General features: G+C 41.4%; 1 protein-coding gene across 8 annotated transcripts in view; it reads right to left on the minus strand.

The window, feature by feature from the left end:
* Positions 1 to 6,208: 6,208 nt before the first annotated feature.
* Positions 6,209 to 18,931, minus strand: part of KBTBD12 (kelch repeat and BTB domain containing 12) — a 53,750-nt gene continuing 41,027 nt past the window's right edge. For 6 of the 8 annotated variants that reach the window (XM_083795356.1, XM_083795354.1, XM_083795357.1 and 3 more), the window contains one exon: positions 10,937 to 13,291. In XM_083795356.1, the coding sequence (XP_083651482.1) occupies positions 12,957 to 13,291 (335 nt within the window). In that variant the 3' untranslated portion in view covers positions 10,937 to 12,956. Of the gene's footprint in view, positions 10,916 to 10,936; positions 13,292 to 18,931 lie in introns of those variants that run through there. The other 2 variants (XM_083795360.1, XM_083795361.1) reach the window with 1 other exon arrangement.

An 18,931-nucleotide genomic window follows, 5' to 3' on the forward strand; every position in this document is an offset into this window, starting at 1 on the left:
TGTTTTTTAATCAAACTGTTGACCTAGAATCATTACTTAGAGAGGGGAAAAAAAAAAAGAGAGAAAAGAAATGTTTGGAACATTAAGAAAAAAAAGTGCTTGTCTTGCAAATATTGATGCCAATTTCCCCCAGGTGCCTATAGCCTAATAACCGGATACATATAGTTCTGATAATTGACTCATTTACATAAAAATCACTGCCAGCTTGATTGTAACAGTCACCATAAGCAAGTTGGCCAGGACTAGAAATCATCACAATTAACCCTCTGAGAGACCCTTTACACCTTTGCAAGATACAGATTTTGGCACAGAGCATGAATTTTCTCTAGAATATTGTAAGACATTAGCAAAAACACCTTTCATGCTGAAAACACATTGGACCTATATTTGGGACTGGAGAATACCCATAAGAGAAGGCTCTTTGGTTTTCAAGTCAAACCTTAAGCTATACTAGATCCCTCCCTTTACTCCAGCTTGTATGTTCTGACAGTAGTAAAAAAAATCTAACAACATGGACATTGGCCTCCTGCATCTGCATGGTCTGTTGTTTTTCAAATTAATGATTGCACATTGAATTTGAAGAACCTCATGCACACAATGAGAGCTATGCTCTTAATATGTACATGAATGTGTACTGTTATTGAGCATCAAAGTGGTAACTGCGCTTTGCTTCTATTTCCTAACATTTTCATGCAAAGGAAACATGTAATACGTGAATATTTTTGCATGCAGTATTTCCCACATGCATACACGAAAAGCAAACTCTGTACATTTAAGATTACAGTTTTTATCCTAGAACGGGACTGAATTCTCTTTATTTTATGGATATTTGCATTTTGCTGAATAATTCTTTGAATCTTTCAGCTTTGCTCTCTTGATAACATCAGCTTTTAAATCCAATCTGTAAGTTACCTTTTCAGATTTTTTATTCTTATTTTTGAAATTGAGTAGCAGCAGAAATTTATCAAGTGAGTTCTCTTCTTGGCTTTAAAACCAAAGCTGAAACCTGAGCTCTTTTATTTGGTATACAATGAATGAGCTTTGATTTGATTTTTATTGTATTTCATTCAAACTTTATTATAAAACATCTCCCAGGGACACTTGCACGAGAAACACTTTGCAATTAAAACCAGCATTCTATCTCCAGTCTTCCATTTTCAAGGGTTATTATAACAATTTTATCATGCTTGCTTATCTCCATAATATACCACTGTACGGCAGGCAACTGCAGATGTTAGGTAATAGAGCTAGATGTCTCTGTAGGTTTTTCTAATGGCTTTCTTTCCCTGTACCACAAACGGGATTCACTGTCATTAACCCAGTGACCAGCACTTCTGCATTCTGACTGTAGGCAGTCCTCATGCAACTGTATTTCCACTGTTCTTTGGCTTCAGTTCTGTCTCGACTGCTTTATTGACATCAAATTTGTTATAAGATTTTTGTTAAAAATGCCCCTCCAAAAACCACTATAATTTAAAATAAGACAGGTGTTTTGTTTTTTTTTGGTTGTTTTTTTTGTTTGTTTGTTTGTTTTGTGGATGGTTCAACAGTGAATTTAATGTCATTCCCAGTAGCTGGTTCCTCCTCTAGAATTGAGCCGCCTTTAATTTTCAGTGGAACAACTGTGACTTTCAGCAGCTGGATAATTTCAGGTTTGTAACTGGCTGTACAAAGCGTTTTCTTTATATTATCTTTCCTTTTAAAACATTGCAGTTTGGAACCAAACGATATAAATTACTCATTCCATATCACTTTTTCTAATTGCCTTTTGATTACTGTTTTTCTTGATCTCAGAGAAACCTTTTGTAAGTGTTAACAGGATGTCAGCGTCGGTTTGATCCTGTTCTATTACAATCACGGGCCAAAAATCCTGCTGGGTCACATCCTCTGAGTGGATCACATCCCTGTGGATCTCCTAATGCACTTTATAAAATGTACCCAGTAAATCCAATAACAACAGAAATATGGTTTAAATACACAGTGCACAGATGGTTCCAAAAAAAGCAAGCTGCAGCTTCACTTTGAATTTGTGCTTATAAAGATTTACTTCCCTTATAAAAATAACTCGTATAAGTCTTTATCAAGATTTATCTAGCTCAGCTAAGAAAATAAAGCAGTAACTACAAGCTGATCGGTGCAATAGCGTTAGTACAAGCACGTTAAAGTCCTCCTTAAATGCAAGTGAGCAGGACCCTGGCCAACTGCAAAGAAAAAGAGAACAGTTAACACGCCAGTGTTATAGACTTGCCTAGTGGCTTAGCAGTTTTTACTGAACCTTCCTGTTACAGTGGCTTACCTGAAATAAGGCACAAATAAATCAGATTAAAGATTGAGCTGCTTAGGACAGCAGCATCAGTACAGCAAATTTCCTGGCAAGATAACTATTATTTTCTGCATCAGATGGCTGCTCCAAGCTGCAGTGCTGAGCAGGGGTGGATTCTTAATTCGTTTTGAAATGTACTTGAGCGAAAACCTTTAGGAAGGTTTTGTCATCTACAAATACTTGAAAAGGAGTGAGCCTCCTGTCCCCTGGTTTTGTTCATATGCTGTTTGGCCTCTTTGTATAAGAGCATGAGGCATCAAGCAGTAAGCTATTAATGTCTGCGTCATGACAAGGCTCTGCAGCAATTATCAATCTTTGTACGGTCTTTGGCTATTTGTCCCCTTAAAGCACTCTGAAGAGCAGGCTTTACAGAGGGCCAGCTCCAGGGCTGAGGTGAACGCTGGTGCATTAAGGCACAGTTTGATAAGTGAATTTTCAAGTGGCGGTGGTGCTGGCACAAGCAGCTGCCATACCAAACACCCATTAGCAGGCACTTGTTCCCGTCTCTATGCCTCTTTGTGCTGTGCCAGTATAGGCAATTTTGTAGCTTCATGGCAACATGGACTATGAAATGATCTGGCTGCAAAAGACTTTTTCAAGTTCTGCAGCTGAACTACAGATTTAGCTTCTTTCATACGCGTTTAGGAGTTCTAATTGCACCACAAGTAAATATCTTAGCTTTGGTTGAGACTGCTAAGCAATGAGAGCAGTGAGCACGCCACAGCCTGGGCTGCTCTAGCCAGCCCGAGGTCACACAACTGCTAGGGTCGACGTTCAGTCTTCACTGCAAATCATTGCATCTGGCTTGTGTACATTATCTATTAAGCTTAAAGTCACATCTCACAGCTCAAGGTAATTGTTACGCAAACATTACAGAAATCTCGAATACAAAAATGAGTTATACTGTGGTCAATGGGAACTTTGCCATTGATTCCAGTAGGCGAAGATGTGTCCTTAAAGCATTGTTACTGAGGGATGCTGAAAGGAATAAGGAAGTTAATAATCCTTAAACCTTTTGTATATTCTATTAGCTGGAATTTAACACTTAACTGCAATCTGGAAAGACCTATCCTATGAACAGCACACCATTTAGTATGACTCCCTGGGACATGATCCATGTAGACACATTGGCTATGATCCTTCTCAAATGAAGAAAAGGGAGACAGAGGCCGTGCCACCAACTGTCACAGAGTGCAATAGTCACCGCTGCAATTTTCATCTCAGCTATTTAAGAGGACTAGAGATATTCTTTCTGTATATATTAGAATAGTGGTAGCCATCTCTGCATATAATAGCAAAATCAGTCCTTCCATTGGTTTGCCTTCTAGGAAATGCAAAGGGTATATATTCTGGGGGACATGGTTAGATAGGTGCTGTCCTGTTGTGGGTGACTATCATTGTAATCAAGAGTAGAAGTTGAATACCTTACCTCAGAGAGAGCTTACCTTACAGATATATCAGTCTGAGCATCTAGCCTGTTATTCTGGAGGAATTTGGAAAAATACAGACAAGTGATAGATACAAATATCCAATATGACATTTGAGACCCGGATTATGCATGGGCTTCCAGTCCGACATATTAAAAGAAAACAAAGCAGTTAGGCAGCTTTCTGATCAGTCTTGTCCTAGAAAATAACTGCATTTATCTATTTGCTTTGTTGGGGCTTTTTAACTACAGGGAAATGCCAGGGAATCTCCCGGTTTGTTAGTAACAATGTTAGTCACAAATGTTCTGTACCCTGCAGAACTTGTCTTAACGTGAAAGATTTTTGGAATCTTAGGTCTCATGTATTATAAATTACCTGTCAATTCAGCTAAGATTATTCACTTGTGCACACCAGTGGGGAAGGCAGCATAATCCCCAGTAAAAATTCTGTAAGTCAGCAAGTAGATGCCACATTGTTTACACGTTCACAATATCCTAAAACCCTCTTATGCATATTCTGTAGGCAATTTCTTACATTCAACAGTACCTTTTAGTGGCCAGTTAAATGCATTACAGATTCGTTATGGAAACCCCCGGGGACTAAAGGCAGCTGCTTTCGTATCAATTCAGGTAATTCAGGTCTCAGTTACTCAGTAAATCTGATGCACTTCTGTAAACCACCTTCTTTTTTGCTTGATAGCAATTGTGTCCATCTAAACTGCGTAACTTATTAAATCAGGTCTGCTTTAAGAAACATACAGTTCACTCATTCTTCTAATTACTACTGTTCAACTCCAGCCTCAATTAGTGACCTCTTAATTTTCTGAGATTAGTTCTGCCTCTGTAGAAGTGTGACTGGCTATGAAGGCACATGCACTCAGCCTTAGATATCTGCTACTAAATGTATTACACTGTTTAACATCCCTCTTTGTTTTCCTGGGAAGGAGCGAACGAAATACCATTATTAGCTGCAGACACCCAGTCTCTCCTTTCCCAGGAAGGCTTTGATTGGTGTGTACAACCGTGTTACCAAAACCGGGGAGATGACAGAGGTGCAATAACGTAATTATTCTACCACTGTATAACATTGTGAGCTCTGGATCTCAGCATAACATTACAGACATCACCCCCTCTAAAAACACAATAAAGCAGCCCCACAAAATGCGTAGGGATGTATTGGTGTAAGTATTTTACGTTGATGAGCCTAGGCACAGAGACCAGATGCCCAAGTCTAATGACTGAACTAGAAACAAAGCCCAGAGGTTCAGATTTCAGATCTGTGCTCTAGTTACAAACCAACGCCTCCCTGTGCTCCTCCTCCTGATGCTGGAAAGCCTGAGAGCCTACTGAATGGGTATCATAGCTTTTTATGTTAGGATTTTGCAGTTGTTTCAGCCACGTTTGAAAAGAATGAGTCAGGGATTTGTGTATGTGGGAAGTGGTTTCCTCTCACATTACCGTATGTATGGATGAAATACATTTCCTCTACTATGAAGTTGCTGAATGAGAAAAAGTAGCAGAGCTGACTGTCATTTCAGTGACTGTACTTCGACCCTGGTGATGAAAAGCCAGCAGCCTCAAGAGGCTGGTTTGGATAATGCATTTCGTAGAAAAGCTGGTGAAGTCACTTGCATTCTTGTAAAGAATGATTAGAAAAGGATAAAATGAAGAAGAAAAATAACAAAACAAAACAAAACAATACTCAATATGATAAATTAGAGTCTAGGTTCTCTAGGGAAACCTGGCCTGACTGAAGCTTCAGGACAAAATCTAGCTTGAAGACGTGATCCATAATGCAATAATGAAGATGCCTCCCTCTGTGTTTCAGACAGCTTCTGTAGCAACTAGTGTTCAGGAGTCAGAGATAATGATAATGGCTTCTGCCTGCAATCATTACAGCTACGGCACGCGCAGTATGCAAGGCATTTAGCATCAAACTTAACAGCATCATGCAGTGAGACAGCGGCAAGAGTAAGAAGAGCACAGGTTACTTGCCTTCCCTCCCCGCTCATAGCCAAAAGGCCAGTAATACGGCAGAAAAGGCAGAATTTGGTCTGGGACCTGAACCTGCTCAAAGACATCCTCAAATCCAGGAAGCTGGTATGGCTGTCCTCTGTCCTTCAAAGCTGATTCCTTCCTGGAGCAACAGGCACCTGAGCAGTCTGGAGCCTGGTGAACACCTCGAGTAGCTGTTCCCATCTTCTGGGGAGGCAAAGGGGAGACAAAGGAGTGAACGGGCTGATTAGACAAGTGGGCTGAGGCAGGAGTAGGGAAAGAGAAACAGAACAAACCTGTGCAAAATTCAAGAGGACTCTGAGCTGCTCAGGGGAGAGCCACAGCCAGCAAAAGACTTGGAGAAGGAAGGAGGCGTAGGCCAGGTTGAAAAGATTTCCCCAGTTGTTCCTTAGCTCAGCAAGGAACTTAAGCTTAGTTTTGAATTGAAGGCTGGAACAGTTCCATGTATTTAAAGAACAGCACTTTATTTGAAATACTTTGATGAGATATGCAGAAGACAGAGTTGCCAGGTATGTATTAAAAATGGATCCTACTGCTGTCAGTAAAGAACTTCTAAAAATAATGTTATACATATGTATATAAAACACATACAACCATACATCCTGGAACACTTAAATGCGTTTTTGTTTGAAGGTAATTTCTCCTAGCAAGGCAGGCAAGTCTGCCAGGAGCCACATCTCTGCTCCGTGCTGGTTCTCTGCTCCAGCAGCACAAATGTAGTCCCAGCGTGGCCTTTGCCATGGCTGCAATCATGGGTTGTCATGAAATCATTCCATTAGGCACCCAGGCCTGGCACTAAACACAGGGAAAAAGAAGGAAAGTGTACTCTGTGTAGGCCCTGTGTATATTTTCTCCATTTTCCAATATTTCCTTTGCTTTCAACCTCAACATGTCAAATGATTGTAAATTGCAAATGTACTAGTTCCAGCTGAGCACAACTGGGGGTGAAATAGCATTGCTTTGAAGCTACAGCTAGAGTCCACTTGAAAAGCTGTAGGAAGAGTCACAGAAATGTGCAATAGAGCAGCTGAAATTCTGACCTGGTGATTCAAAGCATTATGATTCATGAAACAGATTTTCAGAGGTACTACATAATCCATTAGGAGAACAGCCTATGAGAAAGACCATCCCTGTAGCTAAGATAGCATTCACTAGGTAAATCCATATTAAATTAATGTCATTTTCCAGATCAGCAGAAAAAACAATACAGATCTTCATAAATATATTTTAAAATTATATACATATACACTAGCATTTGTTTTTGTTGCTTTTCAGGTGATCAAGGATATCAATACACCCTTTGAGTAGAGGAAAACTAAGATTAACATCTAGGGTGCAATCCTTTTACATATTAAACTTAATCTAGGAAGAGATGTGAGCATCATTCTGCTCCACTAGACTCCTTTCTGCTCCACTAGACTCCTCTGTGCATTGTAACATTCTGGGAACAGCTCTAAGTTTTATTGCTGGTATCTCAGTTTTGATGCTACCTCAGCCTCTTGCCTGGAACATACCTGGGAGTGCTGGTGGGGGAAGCTATCCGACAGCTTTACATGCACCAAGGAGATTTCCTGCTGGCAAGTCAAGGCATCCCAAAGGGCAGAATACAGCTGGAACACAATCCAGCACCTGCCCCATGCATTTCAGTATTGCACACACAGAAATCGTGTGTGTGTGTGTTTGCCAGGCATGGGCAGGGACTGAGCCACAAGCCACCGTAGTAGAGTAGAATGGGTAGTCAAGTGCCTGATGGTTTATACATGTGAGCAGTTCCTGTGACCGCATGGATGAAAACAGATTAGACATCCACAGGGATCATTGTGAAATCAGTTATGCATGGACAATTTCAAAATAAAACACTAACTGGGGATAAAAACGGACAGCCTCAATTAGCTTTTCAGAGCATTTCATTTTTTTCATTCCCTGTGGGCCACATGACCAGTTACCTCTCCAACATTTTTCTTCATATTTGGCAACTAGTGATGTACTTCAGCGTTTCAAGTGAAACTGAAGTGCATGCCTTTGCTTAATAATCCCCCCATTCATTTAAATAGTCCATAGCTTGTCAGCACTGCTTTGTTCACATTTTAGAATTATGGACGATGTCAAGGCAGCCTTGATTAAACACTCAGCTAACTATGGCTCAGCCAGAAAGTGGCTGAAGTAAACTATTATTTCAGTAAAGCTCACAAGCTTGGAGAATGCATATTCTGTAATTTACTTGCATCAGGATTTGTAATAGAAGAAATTAAAGCTCTTAAGGACTTTCCCAGCTATGTGAGATTACCCACGAACATATCAGACGTGCTGACACATTCACATACTCTTGGAAGGATTTTGGCTCAGATCTGTACCTCTCAATAAGCATGCTTTCTACTTCTTCCTTCCTTTCCTCAAGCTTTCATTTCCAAGTATTAGCTTAGAAACTGTAGTCACCCCAGGGACAAACGATGAACTAAATGGGGCCCCCACAAAATTTTAAAGTTGGAACCTAAATTAGTCTGCCTTTGCCCCCTGTTCTAGATACTTAATCCAGAAGAAAACAATGCCCAGCTGTCTGCTGGACATGGACAGAAACAGAGAGACACACCAGAGTCCCTGCTAAGAGCCAGACCACATGAGCAGAAGAAAAGCAATGCTCCATGAAAGCGAGAGCAGATAGCTTTCCAGTGGCACGTGAAGAAAAACCTCTTAATTGTCCACTATGGCTCAAGATATCTGATTGCAATGCCCACATATAAACATATGCAATTACTTTCCTTGGTGATCAAGAGAGACGACCTCAAGGAATACACTTTTCACTCTGCTCACTGATTGTCCCTAAAAACAAAGCATACGAAGCATGAGGGAAACAGCCAGCTTGCTACTGGAATAACAGTTTAACAGAGGAGTCTCAGCTGTGTTCCACATACACATTCAAATATGTCAAATGAAAATCTGCAAAAGCCTCCTTCCCCACTTGAACCACCCAGAGTGTGAAATCCAGCAGATTAACTCAGGCTTTACACAACGGAGGATTTGAATCATCAGGCATAGACACAGAACAGAGACCAAAGACAAAAAAACACCCACCCCTTAAAGCATTCTCCCTTAAAACAAAAATGGTGATAGAAAAATCAGTAGATACATTGCAGAATTTGAAGTAATCAGAAGGAAACAGCGGTTTGGCTGAGAGCGGCCTCTCAAGAGCATTGCTTCCTGCTGATTTGAGAGCTCTGCAGAGAAATTACAGGATTACCTTTAGTTCACAGTAACAGCTAAAGTTAAAAAAAAGTTTCTGATGTTGCACGGTTAATTGGAAAAAAATCTACTGGTTTTGTTTAAAAATGTATTAAAGCAGAAATTTGTAACCTCTTTAGTCTTACACCTACAATACTGTTTTGTGACCAGAGAGGTTAAGATTAAGAAATGGTCACTGATGAGCACCACTGAGTTCTTGCTTTCACGACTCTCCACTAGAGAGATGACAATCCACGTATCAAAGGAAGAAAAAAACCAAATCCCTGGACAATACAGAACTGATATGAACACAAGAGTATGCATTTAGGCTGTGACACTCATTTTGCCTGTGAAATAGGGAGAGAAGAGATCAGTTTTTCAGCTCACAGATTACTCCTTTTCTGCATGTTTTCCTTAGTCTCCTCCTCCCCCCCCCCCCCTTATTGTGTGAGGGATCCTCAGCAAGGGACTACAGTTATCAAGTAAACTTCAGTGACCTTCCTGCTAATTGTTTTTATACAGCAGTTTAATATTCCCACTGGATATTCTAGAGAACAAGTCAGGAATCAGAAAAGTCAGAACTGAGGAAGGGCTTTGGGGCTGTCCTCTCCATCCCTCTCTGCCATATGCATTACAAGCAAAAAAACAAAACAAAACCAAACCAAACCCAAAAAGCCACCACCAAAAATGTTTTTTTTTTTTTTTCCAGCCTAATAAATGATTGAAAAAGAAAATGGAGGTGCTCTGAATTGCAAAACAGGCTAGTAACTACAGATGAACTACCTGATGGATTCCTTCATTTCTTTGCCAATTATTTCCATCCAGTTTTGTCACTGCTTTTACAACCTTAAAAGCAACTTCTTCCTGACAGTGATCATTCTTGTGTAATTTTATCATTCACTCTTTTAGCATTTGCTAAAGCCAGGGTTTTCTAGCTTTAAGGTTCTGGTCACACAAGACCAGGTGGTCCTGCCTCATGACAGGTAGAATCTATGCAAAAATTTAGGATTCTTCCTCTCTCTGGTACAGAAGGTAGCCATCTCTTTTGGAAGACTCAGTTGTGACTTGTTGCCAGAAGACCAGTTTTCTGCCAGCACAGGCTCAGCTCTGCTGACAGAGAAAGGATGACTTGACTGTCCTGGCTGTGGGTTAGATAATGTTTGCAGTAGCTGATGTACTTGGCTAACAAACCTTGACTAAAGCTTTTTTGTTTAAATAAACAAATGCCCTTCTCTGTCTTCCCTCCACTCCTGCATCAGCCAAATAGCCTGTCACTGTGGTACAGCTGGACTGGTTTTCACCAGCTGACTTCAGGTATTTCTTAATCCCCTTGGTAGCTTAGAAGAACTCAGTGGGCTGAACAACAAAAGAGGGTTTTCCCTGGCTAGAGCTTTCCTTCCTATGGGGTGCTCTGCTGTGACGTGAACCCTGGGCTGCCCCCTTGCCTGCGAGGCAGAGGTCCCAGAAGCCCAGGCTGCACCAAACACCGGAGCTTGCACAGCCAAATGGAAGAGGAAGACCAAGAGACAGTGTGCCTGAGTGACACACAGAGGATGGCAACCTCAGCTTCAATCAAAAAAGTACCAGTACTAGCAAATTAAGCATTGTCCAAGAAGCGCAGTTCAAAGGCATCTCTGTCCTTAAGCACGTGTTGCAGGCTTCTCTCCATGGTGCTCAGCTGTCATCCAGAGCCAACACAGAATTTATTTCTCCAAATTCTTCCATTTCTGCAGAATCTGGAAGCAGAGAGTCACTGAGCTTCTATTGGTCCACTAAATCGGGGGGAGGAGGGATAAGATCCCGTGGGTTCAGCCTCGCAACAAGGCAGACATCATAGCTGTCATGCATGAGGACATTGATGGCCACCACGTTCCACTGGTTCTCCCACGTGTCGAGCTCGAGGATCTCCTTGGTGATGACTTCATGACGAGCTGAAAAACAGAAGCAACATAAGAACCAGAAGTGAAACCAAACAGGATCGAAATGCAAAGGTATTGTTACTAATCTGCTGTAATGTAGCAACGAAAAGGTCCTTTCTCTGGTACCAACAGCTACGTTGAGGACTGTGCAAGTTTGTCAACATACAGCCAACTAACTGGTGCAGATGAAGACCTATACAGGACATTCAGTCCTCACCCTCTGAACAGCAGAGATAAAAGTATGAAGCACTCCACCTTGGTACAAGCATGCAGGTGGCATTTCATCACACGATCAAATGTCAAATGCTCACTTTGAGACAGAGCTAATGAGCAGGCCTACATGCACTGCCTTGTCTTTTCTTTCCCCCCCGACTAAACTGTAGTTCTTAGGCTCCTGGAAGCACTCCAATTCCATAGCAAATAAAGATAGAGAAACCTCCAGGGCTTGAAATGTACTTTATAAAGAGGAATGTCTTGAACAGTCGGGTCAGAAGAAAGCCAATAAATCACAGCCAATCTGAAGACAAACAGCTTTTTACTGAGACTAACAGAAAATAATGAAAGAATCACCACACAGCAGAGAACTGCAATTGTCAACCAGCAGTGCTGAATTAAACTTCTTGTGTAAAGGTAAAGCCTTTCATTGCTAACAAAAGGCCTGAATTCTCCAGCAATTTTGTTACTCAAAGCCAAGCTATTTCCTAAAAATAAAAAGCATCTTTCATTTTTGCTCACTCTTTCATGTTAAAGTTGCTTTCCCACAGTAACCTTAGTCTAAAGTCTTTGAGATGAGGGTGTGTGTGTGCTTTGCTGTCAGCTTCTTTCCCTTCTTTCTGATGAATCTCCATGTAGATTTGTTAAGAGTCAGGTCTCAAAAACTGCCAAGCACAGGCACTTCACAGGTACGAAGGTAAGAGCCATCACAGCAAGAAACACCAAGTACTTATAGCTATTCTGAGTCTTGAAAGACTTGTGACACAATAAACTTTACAGGGTCTGGTCTGAGGTTCCCATTCAGCCCTGCTATAATATTTTATTTTTTAATGTCACCTCAAAAACAATCCTTCATGTCTAGCGACTGCGTCTCATGTTTGGACACTGCCCTTCTGTGGAACCAACAGCAAAGAACTGAAAAAAAGGGAAAGAGTGAAATACAGAAGAGCATCTGGAGGCATGTATTTTCTTGCATTGGAAACAGACCACAAATTCCTCCAGAAAACAGCAACTTTGGGGGTTTACTACCCCCCAGATAGTGTTATTGTCATTTAGGCACTGAGGAAAGTTGGTGTCCATGTTACAATGATGTAGTGCCACGGGATTTAAATGTCCCTGGGGCTCCTCTACAAATAGCTTCAGGATGCAAGGAGGTCACATGAAGAGAGACTTCTTCCACCCTTGGGATCAGTTTCCTCACTGCACTATTTAGAGCCACTTCTACATTACTGCAGGTCCTGCACACTGTGGATGCCTCAGCTTTATGGAAATATTTTCATGTTTTTGTCAAGTATTTACTTAAGAAAACAGCTCACCAACCATCCGCCATCTCTCACCCCTCTCTCACCAGAGAACAGCACAATGTTTCCACCCCACAGCCCATAGCCATTTTCCTCTCAGCTGTACCAGAAACATTTTTCTTGGTCCAAGCCCTGGATTCTGGGAGCTTCACGCATCTCTGCGAGCTTGAGTGAAATTAAGATTTCAGGATTTGGCCTCATCTGCATAGTTCTTGTTCTATTCCTTTCCTCTGTTCTTGGAAAATGGAACGATAGTTTTGATGGCTTGTTTGTTGGACTTAGGTAGTTCATTAAGTACAGGAGAATAATAGGTAGGCAAGCAACAACCATCTATGAGACAAGACAGCAAACTGATAAAATACCCAGTGACCTGTGAAGAGAAGGCACAACTGAACCTGTGAACAAGTAGCACATGCCAGTACCAAAGAGCTCACTTTTGTATGACCCTGCAAGAGCGAGCAGGTTTTCCCTAAGATACAAATATGAAGACAAACAGACCTGAGCTGTGACATGGGAGGCTCCAGTCCCCGGATTTATTATTAGATCATCTCCTTTATGCAATAAATTTTTATGCCTGGATTTTCTTTGGCATAGATCATGACAAAAATGAGACAATCAGAGGAAAAAATCAAACACTGGGACTGTCTGAAATGTTCTGTGGACGATTGCAACACTTCAGAGAAAATCATAATTAAAACATCAAAGGCAGATTCAGCCACCCTTTCTCGCCAGCCTTGCTGTGTTTTATCCTGACCCTGGTGACTCACAACCTTCAGTGCCCCTTGTTTCCCTTTTTGCGGGATGATGTAGCTGGTTTTGTTCCACTCCACAAATTCTGCTTTCCAGCACGCGGACTGTTGGTTAACTCTTAACCCTTGGGAGATAAAAAAAGGTTTGTTGTTGGAATAAAGGAAGCAATCACTTCTGCAGTCTTGTCTTATTTAATATGAAAGGAAGCAGCACGCTTTGGATGAGAAAGTTCATGTGAGGAAAAGCACTGCTCACAATGTAGTTATGCTTCAAAAAATGACATCCTCTTTGTTTTGAAATGAGAAATGAGTTAAAACACCTCAGCTCTGAAGAAACACACACACACACACACACACCCACCCCTTGGTATGGGCAATAGAAAAGGTAACGTTTGTCAAAAATTCTGGAAGTTTGTCACTTTTGATTCCAGACTCTAATATTCATTTGGGCTTTAATCCCAAAAAACTGTTTAAAGCCTACCATTTACCTTGGTGCAAATAATTCCATATTCTACTTCATTGGTTTCTCTTTTTTTTTTTTTTAAGGCAATACCTTAGCAGCCAATTTTGCCTAAAATAGAATAAAGACATCTACAGAAAGAAAAAGGTTGAATTACACAGATTATCCTTTTAAAAAGCCAATGCACAGAATTCCCTGTCGCACATAGCATTATTCTGCATCATTTACCAGACAGCCACCTCACCTAATGAAAGGATTTCACTCCCTTCTAAATGCTTTTTTCCCTACAAAATGAGGCAGTATTATTCTGCACATCATTGTTTAACCATGAGAAGACGACTTAAGAAGCTTGCTTTTTATGTTTGTACATGGGCCTTAAACCCCTTTGTAATAGAATCATTCAGGTAATACAAACCTAACCCTAACGCAGACACTTTTAAAGCAGTACAGTGTTTACTGCAGTATGTTTTTCTTCTTATCTAGGAAAGGGCTAAACCAGCATAAGGAACATTCACTCCAGCATAAGTTTATCCACACTAGAAGTTATAGTACTTCAGAAGAAAGTCAGAACTCTTGGTACAGTTATGTTTTTTTGTCATTCAAATGCAGGCTGAAGGCTAACACTGAACCTACAAATGTGTATTTTTCCAGTAATAAAGAACTTGATTTATACCCAAAAATGTTTGTTAGAATCATATTTCAATTACAGTAGGCTGAAAGCAAAATAAGTTTTTGCATTCATCTGTAAACAAAACTGTCCACAAAATTTTGAAATGAAGTTTTTCTTTACGTGTACAGATAAAACCCACAAAAATATTAGTTTTTCAGTGATTGCCTGCACTCCATAGACACAATCATGTTTTCTCTACAATGTGTTTATTTTCAAATATGCTCCACTCCCCATATATGGCCAGATTTCATTTTATATTGTATGCTTTCTTATGTCATTTGAATGAGGAGAGACCGTAAATCAGGACGGACCATACTGGGAAAGACCCACAGTATGACTGCAGGCAATATTATAAATATTTGATCTGCTTTCGTCTTTTTTTTTTTTTAAATAAAAAAACTTGCATTCCACTTGTAATTTGGGATTAGGAGGAAGAGCGCCTTCCCTTGTAAGTGTAGTATTTATAGCACTTTTGGTCTTTTTTGGTTTTGCTTTGTCTTTGGAACCGAGCATTCCCACATTATTATTTGGGGGATGGGGGAAGGTGTTAAAGGGTTGCAGACACAGAAGAACTGAGCAGTATGCTTAACAGGTAAAAAATCTATAGCTCAATACAGGACTACTAACCATACAGCTATTATGTTGCTAAAGATGATACCAAGAAATTCACTCCATGGCTTGGAGTCCAGAGCACTGACCCCCCCCCCCCCCCAAAAAAAGAAGCTGAATTTTAGCTCATTGGAGTGAAACCTATGGAAGTTTGCTGAAATGTGGTCAAGAATTTAATTTCTTCCAGAAGCCCATTGACATCAGCCAGTCAGTTTGCCTCCATCTTACGGAGGAAGAAAGCTGCATCATGGCACGTGCTCTCAGTATCTCCATAAGCTGTGATGTCTCTGCCTACATCAGTGCAGAGATTTCCAAAATAGCTTTGGATAAGCTCACCAGCATCTTATCTGTGCCACAGCCACATCGGCACACTGTTATATGGCCAGCAGTACCCAAGCAGGCTCATTCAGAGCAGGGCCAGGTGCCTCAGCACAGAACCTCATTGAGCAGTAGGGGGGAATGGCCTCAGTGTCACGTCTGCCCTGGGACATCCTCACCCATACTTTCCTAAAATCCTGCTGATACCAGTCCCGGCACTTCTCAGGTTGTCACAGCACCTTTTCCTTTCCTGTTGGCACAGTTCCCTAACATGCTCCATCTTCTCTGGCCATTGATCAATTTATAGAAAAAAGCCACCAAACCTCTAGTGGTTGTGCTGTTAACTGCCTGTTCTTTCCACAGAAAAAGCACTTCAACATCACAAGGTGCTTGCCAGTCCCCAAAACTCATTACGCAGGGGGGGTTCTTTCTCAAGCTTCTCACATCCTTGTCACCTAACAGCCACCTCAGAGCTGTCTTGAGGCAGCTCAGCCTCCAGTGCTAGTTTGTAACTGGTTTTGCATGCCATTATCTGCACCGGAGAGCAGACAATGACTTTAAACATAAGGGATTAGCCTCTGCTACTTATCTTCCTCACCACTAATAGCTGCTTTCGTAATTACATGATGTAGAGTTCAGTGACTTGGGAATTCATGTTTGTGTTGCAATGGGATAGAAGTGCATTTAGATCATTATCACCAGATGTACTGGTTCCTGATGTGCAGTAGGAAACAGAATAAGTTCATCAAGTCTCTGGCCTTCAGTTCCATTTGCATGTGAGCTGCCCCTAACTCCACCAGCCTTGCTAGGACAACGCAGCCAACACCGCTTGTGGGGTCAATCACATCCATCATCTGTGCCTGTGGGCAGAAGCAGAATACACAGGAGAGGGAACTTGGCTTGGCTGCTTAACATGCTGGCCAGCCTTCAGGATGTTAAGCACCAAGGCAGTGCTTCCCACCAGACACAGTGAAAGCTGGGAGACAGGTTGGGTCTTCAGTTTACAGCTGTGGCAGCTTATTGTTTTCAGAGCACCTGCATGGAGTAAGGTAAGCTATTCGCTCTCATAGACAAGACTTCTATCTTCCCGCTCTGCTGTGTAATTCTTCAGAACCATAACTTTATGATCCACCCATTCCCTCACAGATCAATGTGTATTAAAATTAAAAAAATATATATATGAAGAATGGTCTACAGGAAGGAACTTCTGATTCAGTTATTTCGACTGATTTTCTTGGGATTGATCTAGCTGCTTCAGCATTTTAACTCTTTCCAGTTGTCTATTGTTCACAGGCAAGGCCTCTTTCAGTCTTACAAGCACTGATCCTGCTTGTGCTGCAGGTGATAGCAGGATCACAAATTGCAGCAGCAGCAGGATCAGTGCTCTTGAAGTCAGTGCACCATGCATGGGAGTAAAAGCTGGAAGAGCAAGATGAGAATTACTGGTCTCAGACCATGCTAAGATACTGTTTCTAAACGCTTTGCACTGGGTTAATACATTATTAATAGATGATATAAAGCATGTTTAGACTGTATGCATGACAGGCAGTTATGAACACAATAGAAGATGTCATACATGGCTCTAAGCCATGTTTCTAAACAACCTATTGACCTCTTTAGCAATTAATTAAAATGCATTAAAATATCTATTAATCATTTATTAACCCTTTATAAACTATAAATGAACCTTAGTCAGAGGCATGACCAGATTACTAATACAGTCAGACACCGGGTTGAATTTAGATCTGAAACAAGCAGGTGCTGCTCACCAGCGATTCCCTGACCTACGTTGGCCTTATTTACAGCAGTGAGTTTCCAGCTAATGAGCACAGGGCAGGCGGGCAGCACTCCTGAGGAAGGGAGCACACCAACGAGGTGTCTCCAAGAGCAGCTTCTCAGGGAACAGGCAAAATGTCGAGCAGCATTTTTTGGGGTGGACCTGGCGAGCAGGCTGGAGAGATGTGGCAGCATCTGTGGCACATCAGGCAGCCACGGGCAGACTGCTACGCTGAGCAAGACAGGGACCCTGAATCCATTTCATGGGTGGGGATATTTATTCAAATGATAACAACTGTGGGCAGGAGAACTTCAATTATTCATCACTGCCTGGTAAATTCTAACCAAGGGAAACAAGCAGTGCTGCAGATAGGCAGCCCGGGGTTTGCCCCTCTGCTTTATTTAGCTGAGAACATGGGAAGGTGCTGGAGAAACAGCTTTCATTCCGATCCCTCATCCCCCAAACTTCACAAGTGTAGTATTTACTGTGCCAGACTCCTTAATACATCTAAATTTAATTTGATTCCAGTAATGTACCATAACCACTATAATAAAAAACAAGCATTACAACGATTCCCCATCTAAATCACGTAATGGATGAGGCTGAGGGGAACAGCATTTATGGGAGATTAGTCAAAATAAATAACTATTAAGCTAGTCCGCTGTCAGGAGAGGGTGGCGTGGAGATACAAACTCATTAGCTCAGTTGGAATACAGTAATTACTACACGGCTCTGCACTGCCGCAAGCAGTGCTGCTGCTATTCCAATGTATGGATTACAATTTATGTAAATGAGGAAGAAGCGTCCAGAAAATGCACCTGGGGTAAGTATGCATTTTTTTTTCCTGTAGAAGCAGTTACACAGTTAGTGGACTGAATGTTACTGTATCACCTATGTTGGCTAACAGCTACAGACAAAATTTAGATTTGCCTGCTCCAAATCCAGAGGCATTTCTTCCCTTCTTCCTTCGTCTGACTCTCCCACTGCCTGTAGTGCCCCTTGAGCAAAAATGAATTTCTATTTGATATCAATGATAAGTAAGCAGATCTGGGTTGAATAGCTCAGATATCATACATGATGCTAAATATTAGATTTTTTTCATGTATTTAGTAGGAAAGCAGCAAATTCATCTTCTCTGCTGTAAACTGTGTTGGAGAAAGATGGCACAACTGCCAGTTCAGAGAACGTTCAACATCAAGTGCAATAGCTGATAAAAATCATACAATATTTTAAGTGATGTGCTGCTAGTAGGAGACCTATTAAGTATCTTATTTGAGTTGAGGTGATTGTCCCATTACTTTGCACATCAACTGATGTCACATGGGTGTACAATAATGATGGCATTCTAATTATAATCAAGTTAAAAAAATCAAATCTGAATTTGAATTAATTCAAATCTGAGGCAGACAGTTGGACCAACACCTATAATCTAAAAATGCAGCTACAGATCAGGAGAACAGCCCCCCACTGACTGTTCCCACAGCACCAGCCCCCAGGGACGTGCTGCAAGATTTGTTCGAAGCAACTAAGCACAGTCAATGAATGTGTGCCTCCACAAGGCTGGGAAGTCCCAGCAAACAGGCATGCACGCTTGCCTTTATTATAAATATATTTAACTGCTTCATAGCATTATTTTCACTGGAAATGAGACAGGGAGCCCAGTCTGGCAGGCATTCATAATCGTGTAGTGCTGCATACCTGAAGGGCTGCTCACCCCTCCTTGAGCAAGGCGCCCTAATGAGCCTGCTCCTGCCATGCCCAGGCTAACATTAATAGCTGTCAACCTGCACAGGTGTCAGGTTTTAGTGCTAGGCAAAGGAAATAAGATGTGTCAACAAGAACATTGTACACTTGATCCACAAAGGCTGCTTTAAAATCTGTAGCTACAGCACTAAATGCGGCAGCATTCAAGCAGTTAGTAGGAAGCTGGT

Source organism: Anser anser, assembly GCF_964211835.1.
Source record: "Anser anser genome assembly, chromosome: 12".
In the NCBI taxonomy this organism is placed as follows: Eukaryota; Metazoa; Chordata; class Aves; order Anseriformes; family Anatidae; genus Anser; species Anser anser.